Below are 24,867 nucleotides of genomic sequence, written 5' to 3' on the forward strand. Positions count from 1 at the left end.
GATCTCACGGTTCGTGAGTTTGAGCCCCACATCGGGCTCTCTGCTGTGAGCACATGGGTCCTCTGTCTGCCTTTCTCTCTGCCCCCCACCCCCTCTGGTTTTCACTGTCTCTCAAAATAAATAAATAAACTTAAAAAAAGGAGGGGCACCTGGGTGGCTCAGGCGTTAAGCGTCTGACTTCAGCTCAGGTCATAATCTCATCGTCTGTGGGTTCAAGCCCCCACTCGGGGCTCTGTACTGACAGCTCAGAGCCTGGAGCTGAGATTCTGTATCTCCCTCTCTCTCTGCCCCTCCCCCACTTGTGCTCTGTCTCTCTCCCTCTCAAAAATAAATAAACATAAAACATTTTTTTTTAATAAAACAATAAATAAAAAGGAAGCTGGGTCATCAGAAGGCACTGGGTGTGTGTGTGCGAGGCAAGAGGTATGAAGTAGCCATTCGGCAGTCACAGCAGATGAGGGACGCATAGTATGATCTCTGGGCAACATTAAGGACCCTCCTGAGACTTGAGATGACGACTTGGAGGTAAGACTGGTGGGTATGTCCCATGGTTTTCTCCAAGCAAGTTTTGCAGCATAATGGGAGCATGGAGTGGGCAGAACTGGACTTAGCCAAGTGAATGAAATAAAGTGGAAGAGACACAAGGTGTTGAGGGTGCATGCTGAATATGGAATATGGAATCTAGGCTGGAGGGGAGGGAAATGAGGACACGAGGAGGGTGAGGAACCGTGGAAACCCAGAAGGAGCAGAAGATTGTGGTGGGTGGAAGGATTATTGGACTCAGGGAAAGACGGGAGGCAGTGGAGGTGGAGAGTGGGAGTAATGGGGGAGGGGTGCAGTTATTAATGAGAGACTCCAGGATAGAATCATGGGACTCAGTGGCCAATGAGAGTAATGGGCAGGATTACTGGGCAGAAGCTCAAGGAACAGTGACCAGGGCATGGGGGGAATCATCTAGGTGGATATTGAAATCACCAAGAATTAGGACAAAACAATTGGAAAGAGCGGTGGTGATCCAGGAACTGACTTTTTAGCCCTCCGACCATTTCAATCTGAAAATTACTCCAGTGAAGGAAAAGACCTTCCTAAAATATCTTAAAACAAAGCAAGACACCTGAAAAAAGTTTTCCGCTTGGAAGTCTGGGCAGCTTTTTGGAAACGCTCATAGTCTGTTGTTTTTTTTTTTTTTTAAATTTTTTTTTCAACGTTTATTTATTTTTGGGACAGAGAGAGACAGAGCATGAACGGGGGAGGGGCAGAGAGAGAGGGAGACACAGAATCGGAAACAGGCTCCAGGCTCCAAGCCATCAGCCCAGAGCCCGACGCGGGGCTCGAACCCACGGACCGCGAGATGGTGACCTGGCTGAAGTCGGACGCTTAACCGACTGCGCCACCCAGGCGCCCCTCATAGTCTGTTTTTTACTGAATATGAAATATTGTACACTTTAAACAAAGAGGCCAGTCCATCGGCCAGCTGACAGACACTCCTTTGTGTCTCCCTTGACCTGTAACTTGTGAACCTCTGACTTTACCTTTGCTTTGACCCTGGAACCTCTGACTTCCCCATGCTCTGAGGCTGTACCTCCTCTCCGCGGAATCACTAGTTTAATAAGCACGAACGAGGTATGTCGACGTGTCATGGGGGTGTCATATGCAAAAGAAATTGAGCCAGTGCTAGTAGGACTGAGGCACAACAGCAAACTTACAAAGTTTGACCACAAAAAGAGAAATTCCCACCACCTCACACACTTACACTGCCTCCTGCAGGAAACTGCAGTCTCAACCCCAAACCTTCACTTGAATCGCCAAGGCTAGGCTAGCAAGTCCTAAGGAAGGAGGTGCAAAGCTTGAATCAGAAAAGAGGGACAACGACGACGATGATGACCACCACCACCACCACCACCACCACCAACAAAAAATGGCAAAAAAGGAAACTTAAGGAGAGGCTCTTGGCTGGAATGAGTTTCTGGCCCCTCCTATTTACCCCGAGTAATCTGGACAGAGAAGAAAAGACATTTCTCTTTTGGTTTATGGCCTTACTTTCAAGTTTTAAATTAGATAAATAGAAGCTTGGTGAGGCATCTCTCAGTGGTGTGTTTCTTCTCTTATCCTCTCCAGCTTCTTTTTCAGGTCCCTCTGTTTCCTTCTGTTACCGCCTCACCGCGAGATCTCCCCTCTCCTCGGACTTCCTCCCTCCACCTCCTCTCTTCGCCTCCACTCTGGTCTCTTCCACGTCTCCTCCGGTCCTGCTTCCCTTTCCTTCCTTCTCTCCACCTCTTGGCCCTGGCCCTTCTGAGAGCATGTCTTCTTGTGCTCGCTCTGGTGGCGGGATGGAGGCTAGGTGTGGTGACAGGTGGCGGTGCGGACCCCAAGGACGTGGAGTTACATACTAGAACGATGCAGGAATAATGCTTCTCACCCGGAGCCGTGCTCGCAAGTGGTTCTCCAAGGAAAGGCTATGCTATCAGCGTGAGATGATTCTAGTGTTTCCTTACTTGCAGCTTTCTCCTCCTCCACATCCAGATAGAGTCCCTCAGAAAGCTGAAGGCTGCAGAGTGGCATTGGTGAGGGCTGCATAGATTCTCCCCAGAATGAAAGGGTGGTTCAAATACAATTTCCTGTTAGTGTAGGAGAGAAAGATGTCCCATGAGCAATAGCTTGCCTAAAAAGCTCTTCTATGGGCATGTAGATATGCTATTTTTTAAATTGTCAACTATTAATAACAAGTACTTGTAAGAGTTAGTGCTTTATTAATAATATTTGACTTGAGAAAACACAAACCACTCCTCCCTTCTTTGGGGATCATCTCTGGTCAAGCAGAGACACGTAGGAAGTACTTAATGAATATTTGCCAAATGAATATGTGGATGGATGGACGAGCCTTGGAACATGGAAAGATAAGAGCTGGGCTCCAGAGAAGTATCACCTCCACCCCACCCGTTTTGGCCTTGCTCCTTCTCACTCTCTGCAGAAGGTTGGGGCTCCCCGAGAGCTCTGGAAAGGCAAAGGGAGAGCCAGCTTCCCACTCCCTCAGGGGAAGAGCCCCAGAGGCACTCCCCCGCATAGCAGGGGAGAAAGCAGGGCTAGCCACAACTGTGATGTCCTGGTCTCTGTCCCTTCAGGGCCACTTGCAGGAATTCCCAGGGGCCTCTGCGGGCTTTGCAACTGCCACATTTAGGGTTTCCGCTCAGCCCAGTTGGAGGTAGAGAACAGGGCGGAAACAAAGATGGTGAACTTGCCTTTGGCTGGCACCCCCACTCCCACTCACGGCCTCCTGGAATCACCCCCAGGATCCTAGTACCTGACCCCGGGCCTGAGGTGGAACCCCAGGCCTGTCTCACGAAGGCGGTCAGATTACTCCCATCACCTTACCTATGAGTGGGGACAGCTGTGGCCCCGTGGAGGCTGCCAGGGTGCTGAGGAGTGAAAGGGGCTGTGGACCCGAGGGGTTCTCTCTTTCCCACTCTCCATAAGTGAACGAGTCCCTCCAGCTGAGGTCTCGGGTACAAGGGATGCTGTCTTCACTGGGAGTATCTTTCTCTAGGTTAAAAAGGGAATGCATTTGTTTGTACTTTAATTCACAGAGCAGTCTCACGGGTTATGGCCAACACGTGTAGGGTGCTTATTATGGGCCAGATATGGTTCCAGACAATCCCATGTATTAATGCTCTTTTAATCTTCACAACAACCCCGAGAGGTCAGTGCTGCTCTAGTCTCCATTTTCCTAGGAATCTGAGGCCCAGCGAGGTTAACTTGCTTACCTATGGTCATGAAATGAGGAGTCAGATCCAGAATTCAAAGCCAGAATTCAAAGCTAGGCAACAGAGCCCATGTTTTAACCATCCTACCATTTGAACAAGGCAGTGCCAGTAAAAGGAGAGAACCCATGTGGCTTGGAGAGGATCACTGAGTGAATTTCCCCAGGAGATTCAGCTAGCTGAACTGGCAACGGCCTGGAACCCAGATGGCCTTAGGCCAGAGCCTGTTGTTGGTCCACTTGGCTTCAGCCACTCAAAGGGTGGCTTGCAACCCAGCAGCTTTGCCATCACCCGGGAGCATGCACAGTCTCGGGCCCACCCAGATCTACTGACTCGGAATCTGCATTTTTAACAAGATTCCCCGGGGACTATTTGCACGTTACAGCTTGGGAAGCCCCGCAATACGCCCACCACCCACACCGATGGGGAGTTGAAAGGTTCAGCCACACAGGTAAGCTTTGGGATGCTGGTTTTTCCCAATGTAGCTCTCTCCTTCTTTTCATCCAGAAGTTCCAGGAGGCTGAAGTGTGACTATCCTTCCAAACTCAAAGGGTATGCTACCTGGCCCACGGAGGAAAGACGGTTCTTCAGTTTCAAGGAAAGAGAAGGGTCCTGAGGACATCCTAGGATAATTCATCGAAAACAGCCTTGGGACGGCTCGGGAGTGGTAGTTCCCATAGCACACGTATCCTCTGACTCTGAAACTGAGATATTCTGTCTTCCTCAACCATAATCCCATGGGGTATGTTTTGAGCGTGGGTGTGTGATTGAATGTAAGTGTGAAAACATTCAATACAATGCATCACCGTTGTATTATCTGTCACGTGATGGGAGACAGCATTCTTAGCCTTGGGGAAAACGTGGGCCAGCTCTACTCACTGTTTAGAATAGGGGCTGTGAACTGGCAGCCTTCAGGCTGAATCTGGTCTGCAGATACCTTTAGTTTACCCACTGTCAGCCTATGCTGTGCTTTAGCATTTTTAGGGGCAGGGTCACATAAAAATCCAGATTTGGGGCTTTTCTTGAAAACTCAGGGTATCTGGCAACACCAGATCTGTGTTCCAGCATGGTGACAATTAAAGGCTCCACTGAAACCTTCACTTTGTCATTGTCACTGTCCCTGCCATGTCCTATTGCCTCCTCAGTGCTGACCTCCAGGTGTCAGCCCAGCTGTTGTTTAACCTACAGTGGAGTTGAGAGATAAGTCAACCATTTCTCAAAAAAAATTTGTTTTTACTGTTTATTTATTTTTGAGAGAGAAAGAGAGAGAGAGGACGTGAGCAGGGGAGGGGCAGAGGGAGAGACCCACAGAATCGGAAGCAGGCTCCAGGCTCTGAGTTGTCAGTGCAGAGCCTGACGCGGGGCTCGAACTCACGAGCTGTGAGGATCAGGACCTGAGCCGAAGTCGGACGCTTAACCGACTGAGCCACCCAGGTGCCCGATAAGTCCACCATTTCTTATATGACACCTAGACTCTCCAGACGTTTGAGTTGTAATCCCTGGTTTGGACGAAAGTTGGTAGAGCTTCTCTGGGATCTACACGCTCCTCTAAATTCCTAACTGTGACATTCCGGTTGCCTTCTGAGCCAATGTGGAGGGATAATTTATTAGTGGTGTGGTCCACGGATACTTATGGAAGCCCTATTGTGTTCTTAGCCCTGTGCTTGCTACGGCAGCTAAATAATTCAGAGGCATGAAAAGAATGAATGTTGGTTGAAGAGATAAGACTTAAGCCTATGTTGGGGCGCCTGGGTGGCTGCAGTCGGTTAAGCGTTTGACTTCGGCTCGGGTCATGATCTCAGTTTGTGAATTCAATCCCTGCGTCGGGCTCTGTGCTGACAGCTCAGAGCCTGGAACCTGCTTCAGATTCTGTGTCTGCTCCTGTCTGTGCCCCTCCCATGCTCACACTCTGTCTCTCAATAATAATTAAATGTTAAAAAAAAAAAAAAGACTTAAGCCTATGTAGCAATTAGGGAATAATGTAAGAGAGGTTATGACTAAGGAAAGATTTATCCGGAAGGACAGGTAGGATTTAGGGTGGAGCAGACGGGATGAATAAGGCATAGAGAAGCATAGCCAAGGCTTGACTGGAGCAGATTTGGGCTGGAGAAGACGAGGCACGGACGGGGCTTCTATTTGAGGGGGAGAAAGTGAGCGGGTGAGATGGGTAAGAGGGGAAGTTTATGCAGGGTCATGCATGCCAAAATGAGTGGACATGGGGTAAACTAGAACCTGGAAATTCATGGGGAACCGGCTGCTGTTTCCAGAATGTGTCATGCTCTCTCACACAGACCCTGTCTCCTCCTAGCATGCCCTGCCTCTTCCGCTTCGGCCAGCCCTGCTTGTACTCATTCTCCCTGACTCAGCTCAGACCCCCGCCTTCCTGAGCAGCTTCCTGGGAGGAGTGAGGGACCCCAGGGGTGAGTTTTGAGTGTTGCCTAGATATAAGAGTTTTTGTGACTTTAGGATTTACCCATCTGACTCCACCAAATTGTAAATGCTTTCCAGGGGGGTACTGTGTCTCTTTCTTCATTGTGATCGGAAGCCTTCGACAGTGTTTGGCGCTTACCAAGTGCCCACTGCGTGTTTCTGAATGAGGAAATGGACGCACTCGTGGAAAATGACGGCAGGCCAGGCATGAGCGGACCAGGTGGACTAGGGGAGAACCCGCGGGAGTAGAACTGAAGTAAGGAATATGGAGAAACGCTCCAAAGGAAGAAATTGGTAAGATTTGCTGCCAACTTGACTCTGGTGGCCAAAGAGCCTAGAGGAACTCACACTAAGGTACGGAAGGAAGACAGAGATTCAGGAAAGCTGGGGTGGGGAGCTGGAGGGGGAACTTATTCCTACACCTGTGGAGCAGAAAGTTCTGCAAGAAATGGGCGCCCCGTGCCCTCCGTTACCTGGGCTGTCCCTTTTGGTCTGTGTCTTTTTGCTGCTCCTGGAACTCCAGCCATTTCAGGATCAAGGAGATGAAGGTCAAAAGGAAAAGAACAGAGCATGAAACTCTCATTTCAAATCTTGTCTCTAGTTCTATTTTGCTTGATGCAAAAGCTTGAGAGGCAGATATAAATATGAAAAAGGCCAGCTGTGGCTACACTGGGTGGGTGCGACGCATGTTAAAGCACCAGAAGAAAAAATAGGGAAGGGAGAGGAGGGAGGGGGCTGGGACGGGGAGCAGAATCCACGCCGCTGATTTTGCTGAGGAGGAATGGGTGTGACTCCATCTGTTTGGTCCTTTGTCTCAGCCATTTATTTTTATTTGCTGTGAGTTGCTTGTTGTTGCCAATGTGCAAGAACTGATATAATTGCAACCAGACTAGAACCTTCCTGAATGAGGAGAAAAATCATCACTCGGCGCCTCGTCCCGGGAAATTAAAGAGAAGAAACCAAATGCCTGCACAAAGAAATTGTTGAGATAACAGTGCAGCCGGAAGTCATTTCCCCCTGTTTCTCACGTCTCTCTGATCCATTTGGGACATGACAAGCCAGACTAGGTTGCCCCGGCTTCCTGGCTGGTCTCTCCACACTTACTCTCCCTCTCTTCAAACCAACTGTCACTGAACAGCCAGCATGACCTTTCCAAAATGTAAATTGGATCACATCACTTCCCAGTTTAAAATGAGGCTAAGGCTCCCATTACACTGAAGTCTAAATTCATTCACATGGCTTCCCAGCCGCCGCTCGGCCCCTGCCCACTTGTTTTTTTGTTTTGTTTTGTTTTGTTTTACATATGTTTATTTTTGAGAGACAGAGAGAGACAGAGCATGAGCAGGGGAGGGGTGGAGAGAGAGGGAGACACAGAATCAGAAGCAGGCTCCAGGCTCTGAGCTGTCAGCCCAGAGCCCGACGCGGGACTCAAACCCACGAACTGTGAGATCATGACCTGAGCCAAAGTCGGACGTTTAACCGACTGAGCCACCCAGGTGCCCCAGACCCTGCCCACTTGTACTTAGGTCCTTCCGCCACCGCTGCTTCCCCACTGGCCCTTCCTTCTCCTTCTCCGAACTCACCAAGTCTCTTCCTCAGGACGAAACCTCGTTTGTCCCCTTAACCTGCACAGCATTCTCCACCCTTTATCTGGTTAGTGCCTAATGCTCCTACACTGCTCTGACCTTCTGGAAATATTAAAAGCTGCCTGTGCCAGAATTGGCCAGTAGACCCCTAGTATCCCTTCTTCCCTTCTCCCTTGGGGACAGAGCATCTAATTTTGTATTAGGCACATGATTATGTACTCTATGCACAATGATGAGTGCGTTTCCCAGCTCCCTTGTAGTTGGGTATGGCCATGCGACTGAATTGCGGCCATGAATATAAACAAAAGCTATCCTTCAGCGAAAAAAAAAAAAATCCATGATTTAACATTTTGAGACAGTCATAAAGTTGTTTCAATGTATCTTGCTCTATTAGAGTCCAGGGGTCACCAGCTCAGCAATGCTACATTTTACCTAGAAATTTCTTAACTACAGATCTCTGTATGATACACAGCGTGACAACCTCCAGTATAAATTCTTTAGCAGTGGGCAACTAACAAGTTTTTTTCTTGTGTTAATACTTTACAGCTTCCAGCCCAAGTTAATGATACAAGTTAATATTGAGAATCTCCTTATGTCTGCCTCTAAATCTGCTGAGGACCCTGCCAAGTACTGATGCGTATGAGCTCATTTAATCTTACAATATCTGGATGAGGTTGGCACTATCATAGTTTCCATTTTGCAGATCTGAAAACTTAGGACCAGAAAAATGAAACAATGTGCCCAAGGGCTCACGGTCAGAGCAGTGACTTGTGCCCAGGACTGCATGAGCTCTTAATCACCGTAAGAGATTATTCCCTCCAACTCTACTGGTTTACCCCCAGCACTCAGGAAAAAAGCCTCTTTTTTTTTCTGTTGTGTCTCTGAGTTGCTGGTCCCTGTTGTGACAAAACTCTTCTAAAACGTCATTTTTCTCGTCTGGTGACATTTAGCAACTGATTTCGGTTCTCTAGGACACCGGTTCCCACGTTATCTTTGTGCTCTGCTCGTGGTACTCTGTGATCTAAGTGCCCTCAACGCCTGTCTCACATCAACCAATCTTAAGACTACATCCTAAGTCACCTGCACAACACAGGGACATTTCCTCAGGCATGGATAAGATGGGCCTGGACCATGGAGTTTTCCAGAACAGATTATACATTTAGAAAACAACCACAGAGGCTCCCTGAATCCCAGCAGAGGCCAGGTGAACTCAATGAGTAGATAACGTTTGAAACAATGTTTTAGTTATTTCTCTGTAGAACTAGGAACTGGATTCAAAACAAGGTTTTGCTTTCCCACCTGTGCTACTAATGCATTCTTATAATTGAAGAGTTACTTTTTATTTTTTTATAACATTCCTCCTCTGGAGTCAAGCCTACAGTGCTTGCTGTGTGGAGGAGAATAAGGCAAAGAGAACCGGCAAAAGGTTGGCCCTAGTCAAGGGTAAAGCCTGGGTACTGAGTGCAGCGTTCCATGCTCCTCCCTCTGCTCCTTTCCCAAGTTATTTGGTTTCTGGATCTCATGGCCCAGGCCATCTGGGCTACAGAAGGGGTGTCAGACTGGCCCAGTTTAAGTCACGTACCTTAACTGGCGGGGCTGGTGCAAGTCGGCAAAAATCTGAGAGAGTGCTTCACTTTCCCCCTTAGCCATCAGCTGCATGAGGCTCTCGCTGGGCTGGGAGGCTTGGGGTTTCTTCTGTACTAACTAGATGGAGAAAAAAAACAAAGCCAGGTGGTTAAGGCCTTAGGGTGTCTGCATTTTCCTAATCGTGGTCCAGACCTGAGAGTGTTGGGGCTTAAACTGTTCGACTGGGCTGCCGTGTCAGCTGCTCAGAGAGGCAATTCTGAGGCTGTATCGGTTTGTTTATACTCCCTGTATTCTTGTAAATATCCTTTGGTGCCTTAAGGATACTATAGTCATTGAAAACTTTAGACATCATTTAATAGATAATCTTTTTCATCTTTTTCTCCTTCAAATTTTTATTTAAGTTCGAGTTAGTTCACACACAGTGTAATATTGTTTTCAGGAGTAGAATTTAGTGATTCATCACTTACACCTAGTGCTTGGTATATAATCTATTTTTTTTTTTTAGTTTATTTATTTATTTTGCGAGAGAGAGTAGGGGAGGGGCAGAGAAAGAGAGAGAAATAGAAAATCCCAAGCAAGCTCCGCACTGTCAGTGCAGAGCGGGATGTGGGGCCTGAACTCATGAACTGTGAGATCGTGTGTGACCTGAGCCGAAGCGGGATGCTTAGCCAACTGAGCCACCCCGGCTCCCCAATAATCTATTCTTATTAACATACCTTCTTGTGTTACTGAATAGCCTATTCTTATAAGCTTTAAAAAAGCTTATGCTGCTTGTTTCTAATTTTTTTTAATGTTCATTTATTTTTGAGAGAGAGAGAGAGAGACAGACAGAGAGAGACAGAGCATGAGCACGGGAGGGGCAGAGAGAGAGGGAGAAATGGAATCTGAAGCAGGCTCCAGGCTCTGAGCTGTCAGCACAGAGCCCAATGTGGGGCTCGAACTCATGAACCGTGAGATCATGACCTGATTCGAAGTTGGACACTTAACCGATTGAGCCACCCAGGTGTCCCTTGCTACTTGTTTTTATATTTAAATGTAGGGGGAATCAAATACCTGTTGTAAGAATTTAATGAATGGTTTAAAAATTAATTTCTCTAAGAAAAATCCCATTTTGAGCTGCTTTTTACACGAGGGTCAAATTGCCCTCTTTCTTACTGCCTGTGATGTCCCCAAAGGCACTCTAGCTGTTTGTACGGCTCACGTTCATTTGTTCATTCATTCATTCATTCAGTATGTATTAGATGTCAGCTGTGTGCCACACACTAGGGATCGTGCTAAGAAGACAGAGAAAAACCCTTGCCTTCAAAGAGTTTATGTTCCAACTCAAATTGGTCTTATGTCACATCTTAAGGCCTGGGGCAATGCCCAGGTGGCTTCACTGGTGAATTCTATCAAATATTTAAAGAAGTGGTAATACCAATTATTCACAAACTCAGAAAATAGATGGGAGAGAGAACACTTCCAAAAGCATTCAATGAGGCTAATAGTACCCTAAGACCAAAGCCTCTAGAGTATCACAAAGGTGTCCCAAGAAAACTACAGACCAATATTGCTAACGAACATAGATGCAAAAATCCTTAACAAAAACCGGGGTGCCTGGGTGACTCAGTTGGTTAAGCGTCCGACTCTTGATTTAGGCTCAGGTCATCATCTTGAGCAATCGAGCCCCATGTTGGGCTCTGCATTGACAACGGGGAGCCTGCTTGGGATTCTCTCTATCTGCCCTTCCCCTGCTCATGCTCTCTCTCTCTCTCTCTCTCTCTCTTCTCTCTCTCTCGTGCGTGCGCGCGTGCGCACAAAATAAATAAAAATCAACATTTAAAAAAGATGCTAACAAACCAAATCCAATAACATTGAGAAAGGATTATACACACCATGACCAAGTGGAATTTATTGCAGGAACATGAGGTTGGTCTAACATCTAAAACTCAAGTAATGCAAGACACTGTATTAATAGAATAAAGGACAAACCACGTGGTCATCTCAGTAGCTGCAGAAAAAGCATTTGACATAATCCAATACCCATTCATGGTAAAAACTCTCCATAAACAGGGAATAGAAGGGAACTTCCTCAACCCGATAAAGGGCAGCAACCAAAATCTCATAATGAGCATCATACTTAACGGAAGGCTGAATGTTTTTTTCCTAAGATCAGGAACAAGCCAAGTAGGCTTCAAGCCCAGTGTGGAGCCCAACGCAGGCCTGGCACTCACAACCCTGAGATCAAGGCCTGAGTTGAGATCAAGAGTCAGATGCTTAACTGACTGAGGTACCCAGGTGCCCCTACTTTTGCCACTTCTAACAAACATTGCACTGAAGATTCCAGGTAAGGCAATGAACCAATGGATTCTGACTAGAAATGAGGTAAAACTGTCTTTGCCTGCAAATGACATGTGTGTGTATGTGTGTGTATATGTGTGTGTAGAAAATCCCAAGGAATCCATAAAACCTGCTATATCTAATGAACAAGATTAATACACAAAAATCAATTGTATGTTTGTATACTATCAATGAAGGATGCAAACATGTTACTGAAAGGTACAAAAAACTTAAGAGAAATTAAAGAAGATCAAAATAAATGGAAAGACATTTCATATTCATGTACTGGAAGGTTCAATATCGATAAGATGGTAATTGGCTCCAAGTTAATATGTAAATTCAACATGCTCTTGTAAAAATTCTGCAGGCTGTTGTGCAGAAATTGACAAGCTGATCCTAAAATTTATATGGAAATGCAAAAGATCTAGAATAGCCCAAATAATTTGGAAGAGAAAAAAATTTGGAAAATGTACATCACCCAATTTCAAAATGTAGTATAAAGTTATATTAATCAAGACAATGTGGTATTGGCCTAAGAATAAGCAAACAGATCAGTAGAACTCTCAATTAAGGACCCAGAGGTAAATCCTTAAATTTATGGTCAATTTATTTTCAAGAAAGCTGCCGGGACAATTCAATGGAGAAAGGATAGTGTTTTCAACAAATGGTGCTGGGACAATTGTGTATCCACATGTAAAAAAAAAAAAAAAAAAAGTACTTAGATTCTTACCTCACACCATACACAAATAGTAATTCAAAATAGGCTATAGACCTAAATAGAAGAGCTATATCTATAAAACCTCTATAAGTAAAGATAGATTAGGGGCACCTGGGTGGCTCAGTTAAGTGTCCGACTTTGGCTCAGGTTATGATCTCCTGGTTCATGAGTTTGAGCCTGTGTCAGGCTCTCTGCTTTCAGTGTGGAGCCTGCTTCAGATCCTCTATTCCCCTCTCTCTTTGCCCCTCCTCAGCTCGTGCTCTGTCTCTCAAAAATGGATACACATTAAAACAGCAACATATGATTGCAAGTGACTGAGCTATTACTGTAGTACCTTTAGTAAATATTTCTTACCATAGATTAAATCTTTGTGACTTTGGGCTGAACAAAAAAGTCTTAGCTACAACGTCAAAAGCCTGATCCATAAAAGAAAAAATTGATAAATTGAAGTTCATCAAAGTTAAACACTTCTGCTACACAAAGGACACCGTTAAGAAAACGAAAAAGAAATTTACAGACTGGGAGAAAATATTTACAAGACATATGTCTGATAAAGGATTTATATCTAGAATACACAAAGAACTCTGATGACTCAATAAGAAGACAAAACACAATTTAAAAATGGGCAAAAGACTTGAATAGACATTTCACCAAAGAAGATACATAAATGACTAATAAGCCCATGAGAAACTCTCTCAAGATCATTAGCTATTCAGGAAACCCAAATGAAAACCACCATACATCCACTAGAATGACCTTACTAAAAAACTTAGATAACACCAATGTCGGTGAGGATGCGGAGAAATTGAGACTTTCACGCATCGCTGATGGGAATGTAAAATGGTGCAGCCATTTTGAAAAACAGTTCGTCAGTTTTTTTAAAAGTTAAATAGAGGGGTGCCTGGGTGGCGCAGTCGGTTAAGCGTCCGACTTCAGCCAGGTCACCATCTCGCGGTCCGTGAGTTTGAGCCCGGCGTCAGGCTCTGGGCTGATGGCTCAGAGCCTGGAGCCTGTTTCCGATTCTGTGTCTCCCTCTCTCTCTGCCCCTCCCGCGTTCATGCTCTGTCTCTCTCTGTCCCAAAAATAAATAAACGTTGAAAAAAAAAATTAAAAAAAAAAAAGTTAAATAGAAACTTACTTTTAAGTCACATAAATATATGACCCAGCTATTGTATTCCTCGGAATGTATCCCAGACACATCAAACACACGTCTACGCAAACGCTTTGACACAAATGTTCATATCGGCATCATTCATAATAGTCAAAATCTGGACAAAATCCTCATGTCTACCCACTGATGAATGGACATACAAAATGTGGTTATATCTGTACCGTGGGATGCGACTCAGCAGTGAAAATACTGATAGTCTGACTCTGCCAGAGTTGGCCTCATGCTACAACGCAGATGGGCCTGAAAAACATCGCGCTAAGTGAAAGAAGCCAGACACAAAAGACGATAGAGTGTAGGGTTCCATATATATGAAATGTCCAAGAACTATGAATTTATAGAGACTGAATACCGGTCAATGGCTGCCTAGGGCAGGAAATGGGAACACGTGAATGACTGCAAATGGGAGCAAGGAAATTTTTAGGGTGATGAAGTATTCTAAAACTGGATTGCAGTGTAGGGGGCACAACTCTATACAGTTGCTGAGAGGTGTCGGACTATACCCTTAAAATGCTGGGTTTCATGACTGTAGACTCTACCTCAATAAAGCTGATTAGCAAAGGCCTAAGGCAGGGATCACCCTCACATACCAGCTCACCTAAACTCCACAGGCCAGCTCTGGTGCCCACTTACATTCGAGTCTCCCGAGGGGCTGCAGCTGTTCTTGGGTACCAGACAGTGAGTGACAAGAATCCTAGGGTCTTTGGTGGTGATGGACAGGCCCTTCTGCAGAATCTGAACCAGTCGGATCCAGAAGCGGAAGACAGTCTCTGGATGGTCAGGGTGGAGCCTTAGGTAGTAGATCTTCTCAGTGACTGTCCTCAACCGCAGGATGCGTTGAAGCCGGTCACAGACCTGGAGCTCCACAAACTTCAGGGGGAGTATCCTGAAGCCACAAGGGAAGACACACATGGGCGACCCCTATTGCTTCTGATCCAACCCTCTCTTCGTTAAAATGAGGAGCGTCTCCCACAGGACTGAGGCTTTGGGGGGTAGGAGAGAGAGGGCTTGGCACAGTGGTGCTCCCACTTTGGAGAGATCAGCTGCACTTTGGAGAGATCAAGCTGGGGAGCTTGATTAAAATGAAGACGCCTGAAGATAGCCCCCGAAACTCAGATTCAGCAGGTCTGGGGTGTGGCCCTGAAATCTGCCGTGATTCTCACGCCGGTGTTCCCTGGGGTCCTGCTTGAGAGAGACAGCCCTGGAGTAAGGTGGCTGGGGTCAGAGGGTTTTTAGTTTCCTCCTCGACAGCATGCAGGGGACTTCCCTCCTCTGCCACAGAGTTGGCACATTCATCGACCCTAATGCTTCAGCTACTCTTCGCAATGGGGCTGAAGTTCAGGGGGCTGGCTATCGCCCCACGCAGAACATAAAGGCGAGGTTTGTCACTGAGTCAACAGGGAGACATCAAGCGTTTACCTGGATTTCTGGGAAGATCTAGGGATTCTTGAGATATCCTACAGATTACTTGGAGAGGTCCAAACATCACGTAGACCTGTTTCATCCCAGAGGGGTGTGATGTCCCTGTATGTTATGGTTCTAAGTGAGACTTGGTTCCGCTCATTTTACTAGCAGGAACATTGAGAGGCAGCAAATAACTTGTGACTCAAAAATTATTGGAGTCAGTTGGATACCAAAGACTAGAACCCGTGTTCTCCCAAACGGTGCTCCATTTGCTGGACCTCAGTGCTTCCTTGCCGCTCGGCCCAAGGTGGAGAGATTTCCTATGAATTCAGCGCGGTGAGTGCAGCAAGAAGGGAAGTGGGCTGTTGACTTGCTTCTCATTACCGGCCACAGAACACTTCCCTTTGCCCCCCACCCCTTAGCCTTGATGCTCCCAGTGCACCCGGGCTTGGGCTACCATCGCCTAAAAAATTAACGTCACTGCCAATGACTTCTCCGCTTCTCCCGTCTTGAGTTGAGTCCCAAAACAGCCTCCCGCTCTGGGTCTGCCCCTCGCCCTACTCCTGTTCTGTTCCCCTCTGTGTTGCTTACCTCTTCAGGATGATGTTTGGGGCTTTAGATGGTCTGTTCCATGTCTGGCTCTGTCCCTGGTGCCATTTGACACTAGCCATGAGGAGGATATTGGGAAGGGGCAGGCAGGGCACGGAGGAGGTCACCCCAACGGCCATGGTGTTGGAGGCTTTGTAGATGTCTATCCAGTTCCTGCCCTTTTTGACCTGCAAAGCAGTCCCGTGGGCACAGCCCTGAGCGTTTGGCAGAAGGAGCAGTGTATTTTAGCTGAGGGTTTCCCAACCCTGGCACTATGCACTTCGGGCTGGATAATTCTTTGTTTGGGGGAGAGGGGTCTCCTGTGCTCTGGGGATGTTTAGCAGCATCCTCGGCCTCTACCTACTAGAGGCCAGCAGCGATCCCTTCCCCACCCGAGTTGTGACCATCAAAAATATCTCCAGATGTTACCAAATGCCCCCTGGTGTGGGGGGAAGTGGGTGCAAAATCAATGTTTGCTAAAACCACTGTTTTAACCTATATTGGTTAAACGCCTATAAGAACCATAATCCCGGAGTTCCTGGACATGTGTTACATTTCTGTGACCCCTCCCCCACAGTTTCCTGGATTTTCTTAGACAGGTTTGTCTATAGGCCCTTTTTTGAGGGGCCCTATAATCTCCTTTCCCTGAACCGTAAGGTCCCGTGCAATCCCAAGGTCTGTTTATTCTGGGTTCCAGCTGGCCTGAGGAGAACCCAGGCAAGGAAACAAGGATGCACTGAGTGCCCTCGTACTTAGGCCTTTGCTTCCTGTGTTTGCGTGTAATAACCAGGTTGGTCCAACCCCTTTTACAAGACAGGAAACTGGGATTCAGGGTGCACCGGTCACTTGCACAATGACACCTCCTGATGAGAGAGCAGATTCTGAGCCCTGGTCTCTCCGGGTGCCCAGCTGCTGTTCTTTCACCAGTCAGCATTTCTGTCACAAACCCTCAAAGGGCAGCTCATTTCACTGCCTCTTTGTTCATGTCTTTGGGCTGACAGCCTGGAGGAGGAAGCAAATTGAGGGATTCGGATACCAGATCCTCTACTCAGAGCAGAGAACACCTGACCTCTTTCCCCACGATGACAAGCGTCTCCAGAAGAAGCCTTGTCTGGGGCTCTGCAACGTCAGGGTCAGATGCATTCCTGGCCCACTGACTTCTCCTTACCTCCGTTCTCACTCCACGCCAGTCCCAGGGACAGACTCTCCCAGTCACACCTTGGGAACACGTCTAGAAGAATCAGGGAGTACCATTCTGCACGACCCAAGAGTACCTGGACAAAGTTGCTTTCAAACACCACTGAGTCAGGAAATAGGTTGAATTCTGGAGAATGAACCATCTGGCAGAGCAATCCCTCCTCCACACCCAGGCCCACTCCAGGGTTTGGCTCCCCATCCACAGGCAAGAGGCCCCTGACTTCTTCCCCGACATTCAGGGAGGGGAAGATTGGATAGGATCTCGTGACTTGTACTGTCTTCTTTGATTTCCACTGAGTCTTTCTCTGTGGAACTGATGACAACATTTCCGCACATGCTCAGGGGCCTACCGCAAGTTTGTCCTGGTAACTCTCTCTTCCCTCCTGGCCTTGGGCAGCTGGCCAAGGCCTGGGACCGCCAATCAGCTCACAATGATGAATGGATGACATCATGAAAAAACCAGGGCAGGCCTGCAGGAGAGGGAAACGCAGAGGAGCCTCCCTTTTCCTCCAGAGCGCTTTCGCGGCTTGTTTATGCCCTCACGCCCCCCAGCCCCTGTCGGAACCGGGGACATGGTGCCCCCAGGACTTGCTGAGCAAGTGGTGAGCCAGGTAGAAAGCAAGGAAGGAAGGAAGGCCGTTGGGAGGGCATTTTCCTCCCTGCCTGTCAACCCTCTCTTACTCCTAATGCAACCTGCCGCAATCAGTTTTAAGGGCCGGGGTCTATTTAAAACCCAGTCCTTCACCTGGGTGGCTCAGTCGGTTAAGCGTCCGACTTCGGCTCAGGTCATGATCTCGCGGTCCGTGAGTTCGAGCCCCGCGTCGGGCTCTGTGCTGACTGCTCAGAGCCTGGAGCCTGTTTCAGATTCTGTGTCTCCCTCTCTCTCTGACCCTCCCCCGTTCATGCTCTGCCTCTCTCTGTCTCAAAAATAAATAAACGTTAAAAAAAAAAAAATTTTAAAACCCAGCCCTTCAGAGCATTGCACGATGCGGGAGCACACATGCCCTGGTTTATCTGCAGGAGCCTGTTCCGTTTTAGAAGGAATTGCTGGGCTCCGTGCTCTGCTACGGCTGGGTGGTTACTTCTACAGGCCTTATTTTCCTTAGGAGGTAAAACTGAAGAAGTAAAGTAATCAGTTTCTTACCCAGAGGCTGGCTTTGTGAGGGTGCCAGCTGAGAACAGAGCTGGGATGGGTGTTTCTGCTGAATCAACAAGCCATTCCCCTTCTCGGAGAGTGACAGCGTTCCTCATCCTGGAGCCAGAAGGTGCGAGAGCCCATATCCTGCGGTGGCTAGGTCAAGGGCAAAGAACCCAGCAGGTTGACCATTGTGCAAGTCCACTTCAGGGAAAAATTGTATTCTAATTTGGACAAAGTTCCAGAATTTACTAAATGATGTATTATCCATCAAAATCAAATATGATCAATTTAGAAAAGCAATTTGATGGGGCACCTGGGTGGCTCAGTCGGTTAAGCGTCCAACTTCGGCTCAGGTCATGATCTCGCGGTCTGTGAGTTTGAGCCCCACGTTGGGCTCTGTGCTGACAGCTCGGAGCCCCGATGGAGCCTGCCTCATATTCTGTGCTCCCTCTCTCCCTGCTCATGCTTGCTCTCTCTCAAAAATAAACTTAAAAAAAAAAAGTTTTTAAAAAAGAAAAACAATTTGACAACCAATATATGTGACGTACAGGAAGAGCGATTTATTTTTGTATTCATTGTCAAATCTGAGAGGTGGCTGAAAGGTCATGAGGCTTTCCTGATCTGATTCCATCAGCCCCTCACCTGGTCACTTCTATTATGCACCTGTTCAAGCACCTGAAACAGCACCTAGGTTGGTAAAGCAACTTCCGTATTCACGTTCCTCATTTTCTTTTGCTTATCATGTGGGGAAAATGTCCTCCATGGAACATTCTGTAAGGATGGGGCCAAGAGACCCCATCCTGTGGTTTACATTTCCCTAGGAACAACACACAATACAAATGGGATGGCAATTAACACACCAATATAAGTTAAAGCTTACCCACAACAGTAAAGTTTATTGGCCTAGATACATGGCTTGGATATATTTGGCCATTGAGACATCCAAAAGTCCCCTTCAGCTGGGAAGATGACTTTTTCTCTTTTCTGTACAAGCCTGTTGAGTCCACTTCCGTGGTATATGGAAGAGACTTTAGGACCCAGCCTAGAAAGCTAATTGTGAGAAAGTGAGCTTTCGGCTCTAAACAAAGTGCCAAGCAATGATAAAATGTCTTTAAGATGTCTACCCTTCCAGGGGCGCCAGGGTGGCTCAGTCGATTGAGCGTCTGACTCTTGGTTTTAGCTCAGGTGGTGATCTCACAGTTCGTGAGTTCGAGCCCCACATCAGGCTCCATGCTGGCAGTGTGGAGCCTGCTTGGGATTCTCTCTCCCCCCACCCCCCGCCCCTTCCACATGCACTCTCTCTCTCAAAATAGAGAAACGTTAAAAAAAAAAAAAAAAAAAAAAAGATGTCTACTTTTCCTATTTGCCCCTATCCAACCCTCCAAAGTAGTACACTGAAACTTTTTAAAATCCATTTGGAAGCTGCTTAGTTGCCTTTCCCAGTATCCATTCTCTCCATTTCTTTATTAATGGAATGCTTGATTTTTAGTTGGGCACATATCTGGAATAAAAATTACATTTCCTGGTCTCCTTTACAGCTAGGTAAGGCCATGTGATTATGTTCTGGCGACAGAGATGTGAGCCCAAGGTTCAACTGCTATGAGGAAACCTTGTAGGAAGGGGAGTGCTCTTTTCACTCCTTATGTTGTTCCTCCTGGCTGGAATACAGACTTGATGGTTAGAGCTTGGCAGCCCCATTGGGCCATGAAGTGGCATTGTAAGGATGGTAGCACAGCAATATAAAAGGGCTCCAATTCCTTGATGATCATAAAACTGCCATACCAGTCCTGGACTGCGTACCTCCAGACTTCCTTATGGATGAGAGAAATAAATTTGGGTGTTCTGTCACATTAAGCTGGGCTTAAAACTTGCTGATACAACTATATAAAACTCCTATCTACTCTTCTGGACCAATTTTACAGGACATAATGGTACTCTTTACCACTAATTCTAAGCAATGAAGACGATAGGGTTAATTCGCAGGAAGTTAGGATCTTAGGAATGACAAACTTGTCGCTTCTAGGGAGGAAGGTTATATAAATATATATCCCAAGAACATGAGAAGCTCATGGCTCTTGTCTTCCTGTGTATGCAGGGGTGTCAATGCCGCCACAATTGCTGCTTTGGGCACCTTTGGTAATGAGCATTTTGGTGAGAGTCTTCTTGCCAATGTTGATAGTCCTTTGGCTTGAGGCTAAAATCACTTGGTCATGTCATGTATCATTTCAAAGCTTGCTCAGGAGTGACCAGGATATCTGGTGGTCATTTGGGGCTGGACCTGGGTTCTGTGGAGCTTAAAGATTATATAATTTTGGAGACACTTAAAAATAAAAATACTGGAGGGACAGGACAATAGGGAGTTACTGTTTAATGGGTACAGAATTTTAGTTTGGGAAGATGACAAAGTTCTGGAGACGGATGGTGTGATGGCTGTACAAACAGTGGGGATGTACGTAATGCCACTGAACCCTACACCTAAAATGGTAAGTTTCATGTATATTTCCCACAGTAAAACATTTCTAAAACATAAAAGACAAAATAAAAAGTCCCCACAAAAGTATGACACAAACTGCTCAGAGCCCTCCTAGGGCCTCAGGAGTTTCCATGTGAACAAAGGGTCCTGAAGCGTAAGCTTTATTATCTTCATGGTAAATCTGTCCCGTTTAAATTTGTGTCACTATTTTAAAAAGAAAACTATTACATAAGCAGCACATGTGCTTGTAGAACATCAGAAAACAGAGACAAGTTTAAAAAACAAACAGCATTTTCTTACTTCCCAGAGAACATCACTGCAACAACCTTGGGTGTCTGTGTGCGTGCGTGTGTGTGTGTGTATGTGTGTGTGTGTGTGTGTGTGTGTGTGTGTGTGAGAGAGAGAGAGAGAGAGAGAGAGAGAGAGAGATTGTACTCTGAAAATGGTTTTATGACTTTTTATAACCTGTATCATTTAGCCAACACTTTCTGCCTTTGTGTTTCAGTATCCTTTTATCTCATCTCCTCTAATTTCTAGGCCATATTAAAACTCCTCCATTTAACCCCAATTATTCTTATGACTGATTTATCAAAATCAGCATTGAATCCAGGACCACACATCCCCCTTAAGTTTAGTGTAATCTAGACATTCTCTTTTTTAGGACTCCTCCTAAACAATCGAGGCAGTTGTCCTACAGAAAATCCCACCTTCTTGATTTGTCTGGTTACTTCCTTGTGTTTAGTTTGCTTTTCTAGTTACTATCTTTTCTGTGAAATAGAGTTTACATCTAAAGGGCTGATGGATTCAGGTAAAAGTGTTTTTTTTTTTTTTTATTAAAATAGTCACTATTTCTTAATGACAAGCTACCATGGGATCTATGTACGATATTACTCTTCTTTCCCAAAGAATGTCCACAGGAAAATACATTGGAGGAATAGGTATCAGGAGAAAAACGATTCCAGGAAACAGAATAAAGCTTTTGACGAGAATCATTTCTGTACTCTCAAGGGACTGTATAGTCCCTATGAAACAAACAAACAAACAAACAAACAAAATCAGATGCCAAAATGAGATGAAGACAGGATTCGATGAGTTAAGGGGAAAACAGAAGAAAAACCCACTCAGTGTCTGACAGTCACATTAGAAGCCACAAGAAATGGAGGGGACATGACAGCAAACCAAGTCAGTGACGTGGATAACAGGCCTGAGACTTTCACACAGAGCACAATAAAGAAGGGCAAGCAACAAGGAAATGGAAAGAAAACGATAGTTATGTAAGACATTTATGTCTATCCAACATACAGCTAGATTCCCTGATGAAGAGGGAACGAATGGAACTGAAAAAGTAGTCAAAACCATAAAAGAAAAAGCCATTTCTGAAACAAACAAACAAACAAAAAACAATTTGGCAAACAGATGGGATTTACTATATTCCAGGTAAACTGAACAAAGAAACCATTGAGACCAACATAGCCCTTGTGAAGTTCCTAAATTTAGGCAAAACAAAAGCTTCCTGCTACAAATATCTGCATAGAAGAAGCAGACATTCTACCAAGGGGAATAAAATGAGACTGGCTTTAGACTTCAGCCTCCTTAGATGCCATAAGGCAATGGAACGAAGTAAAAGGATGTTGAGAAGAAAGGATGTGACCCAAGAATTCCACAGATTTAAATCGAATGACATTCGTTCAAGTGTAAAGGAAGTCAAAATAATATTAAACTACTACGCACACCTGAATAAATAAATCCATAAGCTGGTTCTTTGAGAAAAAAAAAAAAATTAGACCACGAGCTAACGGTTTACTTTTTTAGAAAAGGAAGGCATAAAACATACAATTTGAATAAGAAAACACAAATAAGTACAAATAACTAGGAAGTACACAGGGTCCTGGATAAAGGTAATGGCACGAACCTATATTACTTATAGTCCAGGCACTCAAAAGACCTCAAAATATAGTGACTTAAAATAGAATTTGATTTCCTCTTACACAGTAGTCCACAGACAGGCTGTCCTGAGCTGGTAGAGTATCTCTGCCATTCGCAATATATCACTCTCTGTCTCTGGGTTTCAAAGTGCCCGCTCCAGCTCCTGCCATCATGTTTGCATACTGGCCAGTGAGAAGGGGAAAGGGGAAGGGGAGGGCACACTCATTCCTTTTAAGGGCATGACCTGGAAAGGGCATAATCACTTTTGCTCACACCCCATTGGTCGGAATTCAGTCACATGGCCACACCCAGGTACAAGGGAAGCTGGGTCATGTAGCTTTCAGCTGGATGGCCATGCGCCCACCTAGAACTGGTGGGTTCTGTTATTTATCATTTAAGGGTTAAGGATATCGGTGTACAATCGGCAGCCTCTGCAAAGGAGCCATGTCACCGAATCACTCCCTCTGACATCCACAGTAAATACGCAATAATTTTTTTAATAGCAAAAATTTAGTGACAACCGAACAAGAGGTTAAGTGGTGGCCAAAAAATAGAGCAGGAAATCTGGATGTGGCCTGATAAGAGAGAAAGTAAGCTATTTAATATAATTATGTGTGTTCTTCCAAATGACCCATGCCCACTCCCACCCCCCCTCCCACTCCCCCCAAATTGGAGGGAGACAGCCTGAGGGAGTGAGTAATCAGCTCAGGGAAAACAATAGAAAAACCTCCAAGAGCAGAAGCCCCTATTGATTACAGCATTGTCTCACCACCAAGGCAGGAAAGCTCTTCTGGGCTCTCTGTTTCTCAGGTCTTCAGGCTGAATTGACAAAGCTTACCCCACGAGAACAGGATATACCCCCAACTGGAAAAGATCACATTTTAAAAACTGTCAGGAGACGGGGCGCCTGGGTGGCTCAGTCAGTTAAGTGTCTGACTTCGCTCGGGTCATGTTCTCACGGTTTGTGAGTTCGAACCCCGCGTCGGGCTCTGTGCTGAAGGCTGGGAGCCTGGAGCCTGCTTCAGCTTCTGTGCGCCCCTCTCTTCCTGCCCCTCGCCCCCTGCTCTTGCTCCGTCTCTCAAAGATAAGTAAACATTAAAAAAAATTAAAAAAAAAAAAAAAAAAAGGAGAGCGCATAGCCTCACTGGACGGACAGCTCTGAAGAGATCGGAGACCAGAAGAGGCGGTGGTGGCGGGGCTGGGATGGTACTGGGGCTCACGTGATGCTGTGACGGCACTTGCCTCCCTGAGAGCGAAGAAGGTGTGGGACCCGCAGAGCAAAGGAGCTTGGAGGAGCTGCCGCAGTGTGAGGTGGGACTAGAAGGAGCGGAGAGAGTATAGTAGGATAAATGTTGCTGTCAAAGTATCATCAACATCAATGGGGCAATATCAAGGAGAAGGTAAATACTCCAATACGGTGCTTCTCGACCTAGTCACACCCAAGCCCCCTTTTCATGCCAAATACTTCGTAACATCCCCTTTGCCACTGTGAAACAAAATGCAGTGATATTAACCTACCTGTATATATCACTTTAAAAAGCCGATATGCTAGCCTAGCCGTAACGTAAAAGAAAAAAAAACTGTAATAAAATAATACGTGCTCCCATGGGTAAAGGCTTGTGCCTGACTCTATTAGAGGTTGGAATGAAATATAATCAGAAATACCCAGGATGTAGTAGTTAAAAAAGTTAGACCTGTAAGGGCGTCTTGAACTGGTTACTCGAGGACAGTAAAGCTCCACTATAAGTGGGGTCCCAAGTAGTCAGTCGAGATGGAATGGTGTTATAGCGGAGTTAACAACAGGCCTGGGATTCGCCTGCTCAGCCAAGGGGCTGCAGACGCTCTTCCAAACCACCGGGGTCCCAGCTGCGGTGGGGCGCCACCTGGTGGCAGTTATCCTCTCTGCTTACACGTGCTTGTGAAGGCATGCCCATCTTGGGGCTGGCCGGGCACCTTGGCTTAGCTGAGCCTGCAACCAAAGGTCTCAGCGATGACGGGTGATCGGATTGGGCACGATGGAGACTGACGTCTGTGAGCAGAGGCCCAGAGGCCATTGCCTTACTGCCCTCTGGACTTGGAGAGTCATGGGTTGCCCAAAGATCATGCCAAGCTATTCCGGGCCTTATTTTTCTCATCTATGAAGTACGGTTCGGAATAAATAGCCTCATACAATTATGAGAATCACATTAGATGGCAGATATGGAGGGACGGCTCAGTCGGTGGCGCCTCGGCCTTCAGCTCAGGTCATGATCTCATGGTTCTGGTGACAGCGCGAGCCTCCTTTAGATCCTGTTTCCCTCTCTCTCCGCCCCTCCCCCCACTTTCTCTTCCCCAGATGAATAAACATTAAAAAAAAAAAAGTTGTAGATGTGGAGACACTTTTAAAAATGCAGAGCATTTACAAATAGGATGTCCTGAGTGTGCATGCGTGGTAACCTCATACTGCTGGTCACATTCTTCTTGCATCTAGATCTGTCCCTTGAATGGGGGAGGGAGTGGATGTGACAGAAATTCCTTTCCTTCTTTGTGCAAGGCAGTGTGCCTGACTGGAGACTTTAGGGGCCCATAAAACCGC

General features: G+C 46.3%; 1 protein-coding gene across 7 annotated transcripts; it reads right to left on the reverse strand.

Moving 5' to 3' along the window:
- Nucleotides 1–1,193: 1,193 nt before the first annotated feature.
- On the reverse strand, nucleotides 1,194–22,854 carry GARIN1B (golgi associated RAB2 interactor 1B). 7 transcript variants are annotated; one of them, XM_053218118.1, is made up of 10 exons: nucleotides 22,355–22,834; nucleotides 18,774–18,943; nucleotides 17,900–18,114; nucleotides 16,833–17,225; nucleotides 15,562–15,746; nucleotides 14,200–14,452; nucleotides 9,357–9,478; nucleotides 6,662–6,699; nucleotides 3,373–3,540; nucleotides 1,194–2,618 (listed from the first exon to the last, which is right to left on the reverse strand). In XM_053218118.1, the coding sequence occupies exons 4-10, from the start codon at nucleotides 17,079–17,081 to the stop codon at nucleotides 2,605–2,607; spliced, it is 1,029 nt and encodes a 342-aa protein (XP_053074093.1). In that variant the 5' UTR covers nucleotides 17,082–17,225; nucleotides 17,900–18,114; nucleotides 18,774–18,943; nucleotides 22,355–22,834; the 3' UTR covers nucleotides 1,194–2,604. The 7 variants fall into 7 exon arrangements, 6 of the variants coding, with proteins under 6 accessions (XP_053074093.1, XP_053074094.1, XP_014926570.1 ...); XM_053218119.1 differs by lacking the exon at nucleotides 18,774–18,943 and having other exon boundaries at nucleotides 17,900–18,094; XM_015071084.3 differs by lacking the exon at nucleotides 18,774–18,943.
- Nucleotides 22,855–24,867: the final 2,013 nt, after the last annotated feature.

Source organism: Acinonyx jubatus, chromosome A2 (assembly GCF_027475565.1).
Source record: "Acinonyx jubatus isolate Ajub_Pintada_27869175 chromosome A2, VMU_Ajub_asm_v1.0, whole genome shotgun sequence".
Lineage (NCBI taxonomy): Eukaryota > Metazoa > Chordata > Mammalia > Carnivora > Felidae > Acinonyx > Acinonyx jubatus.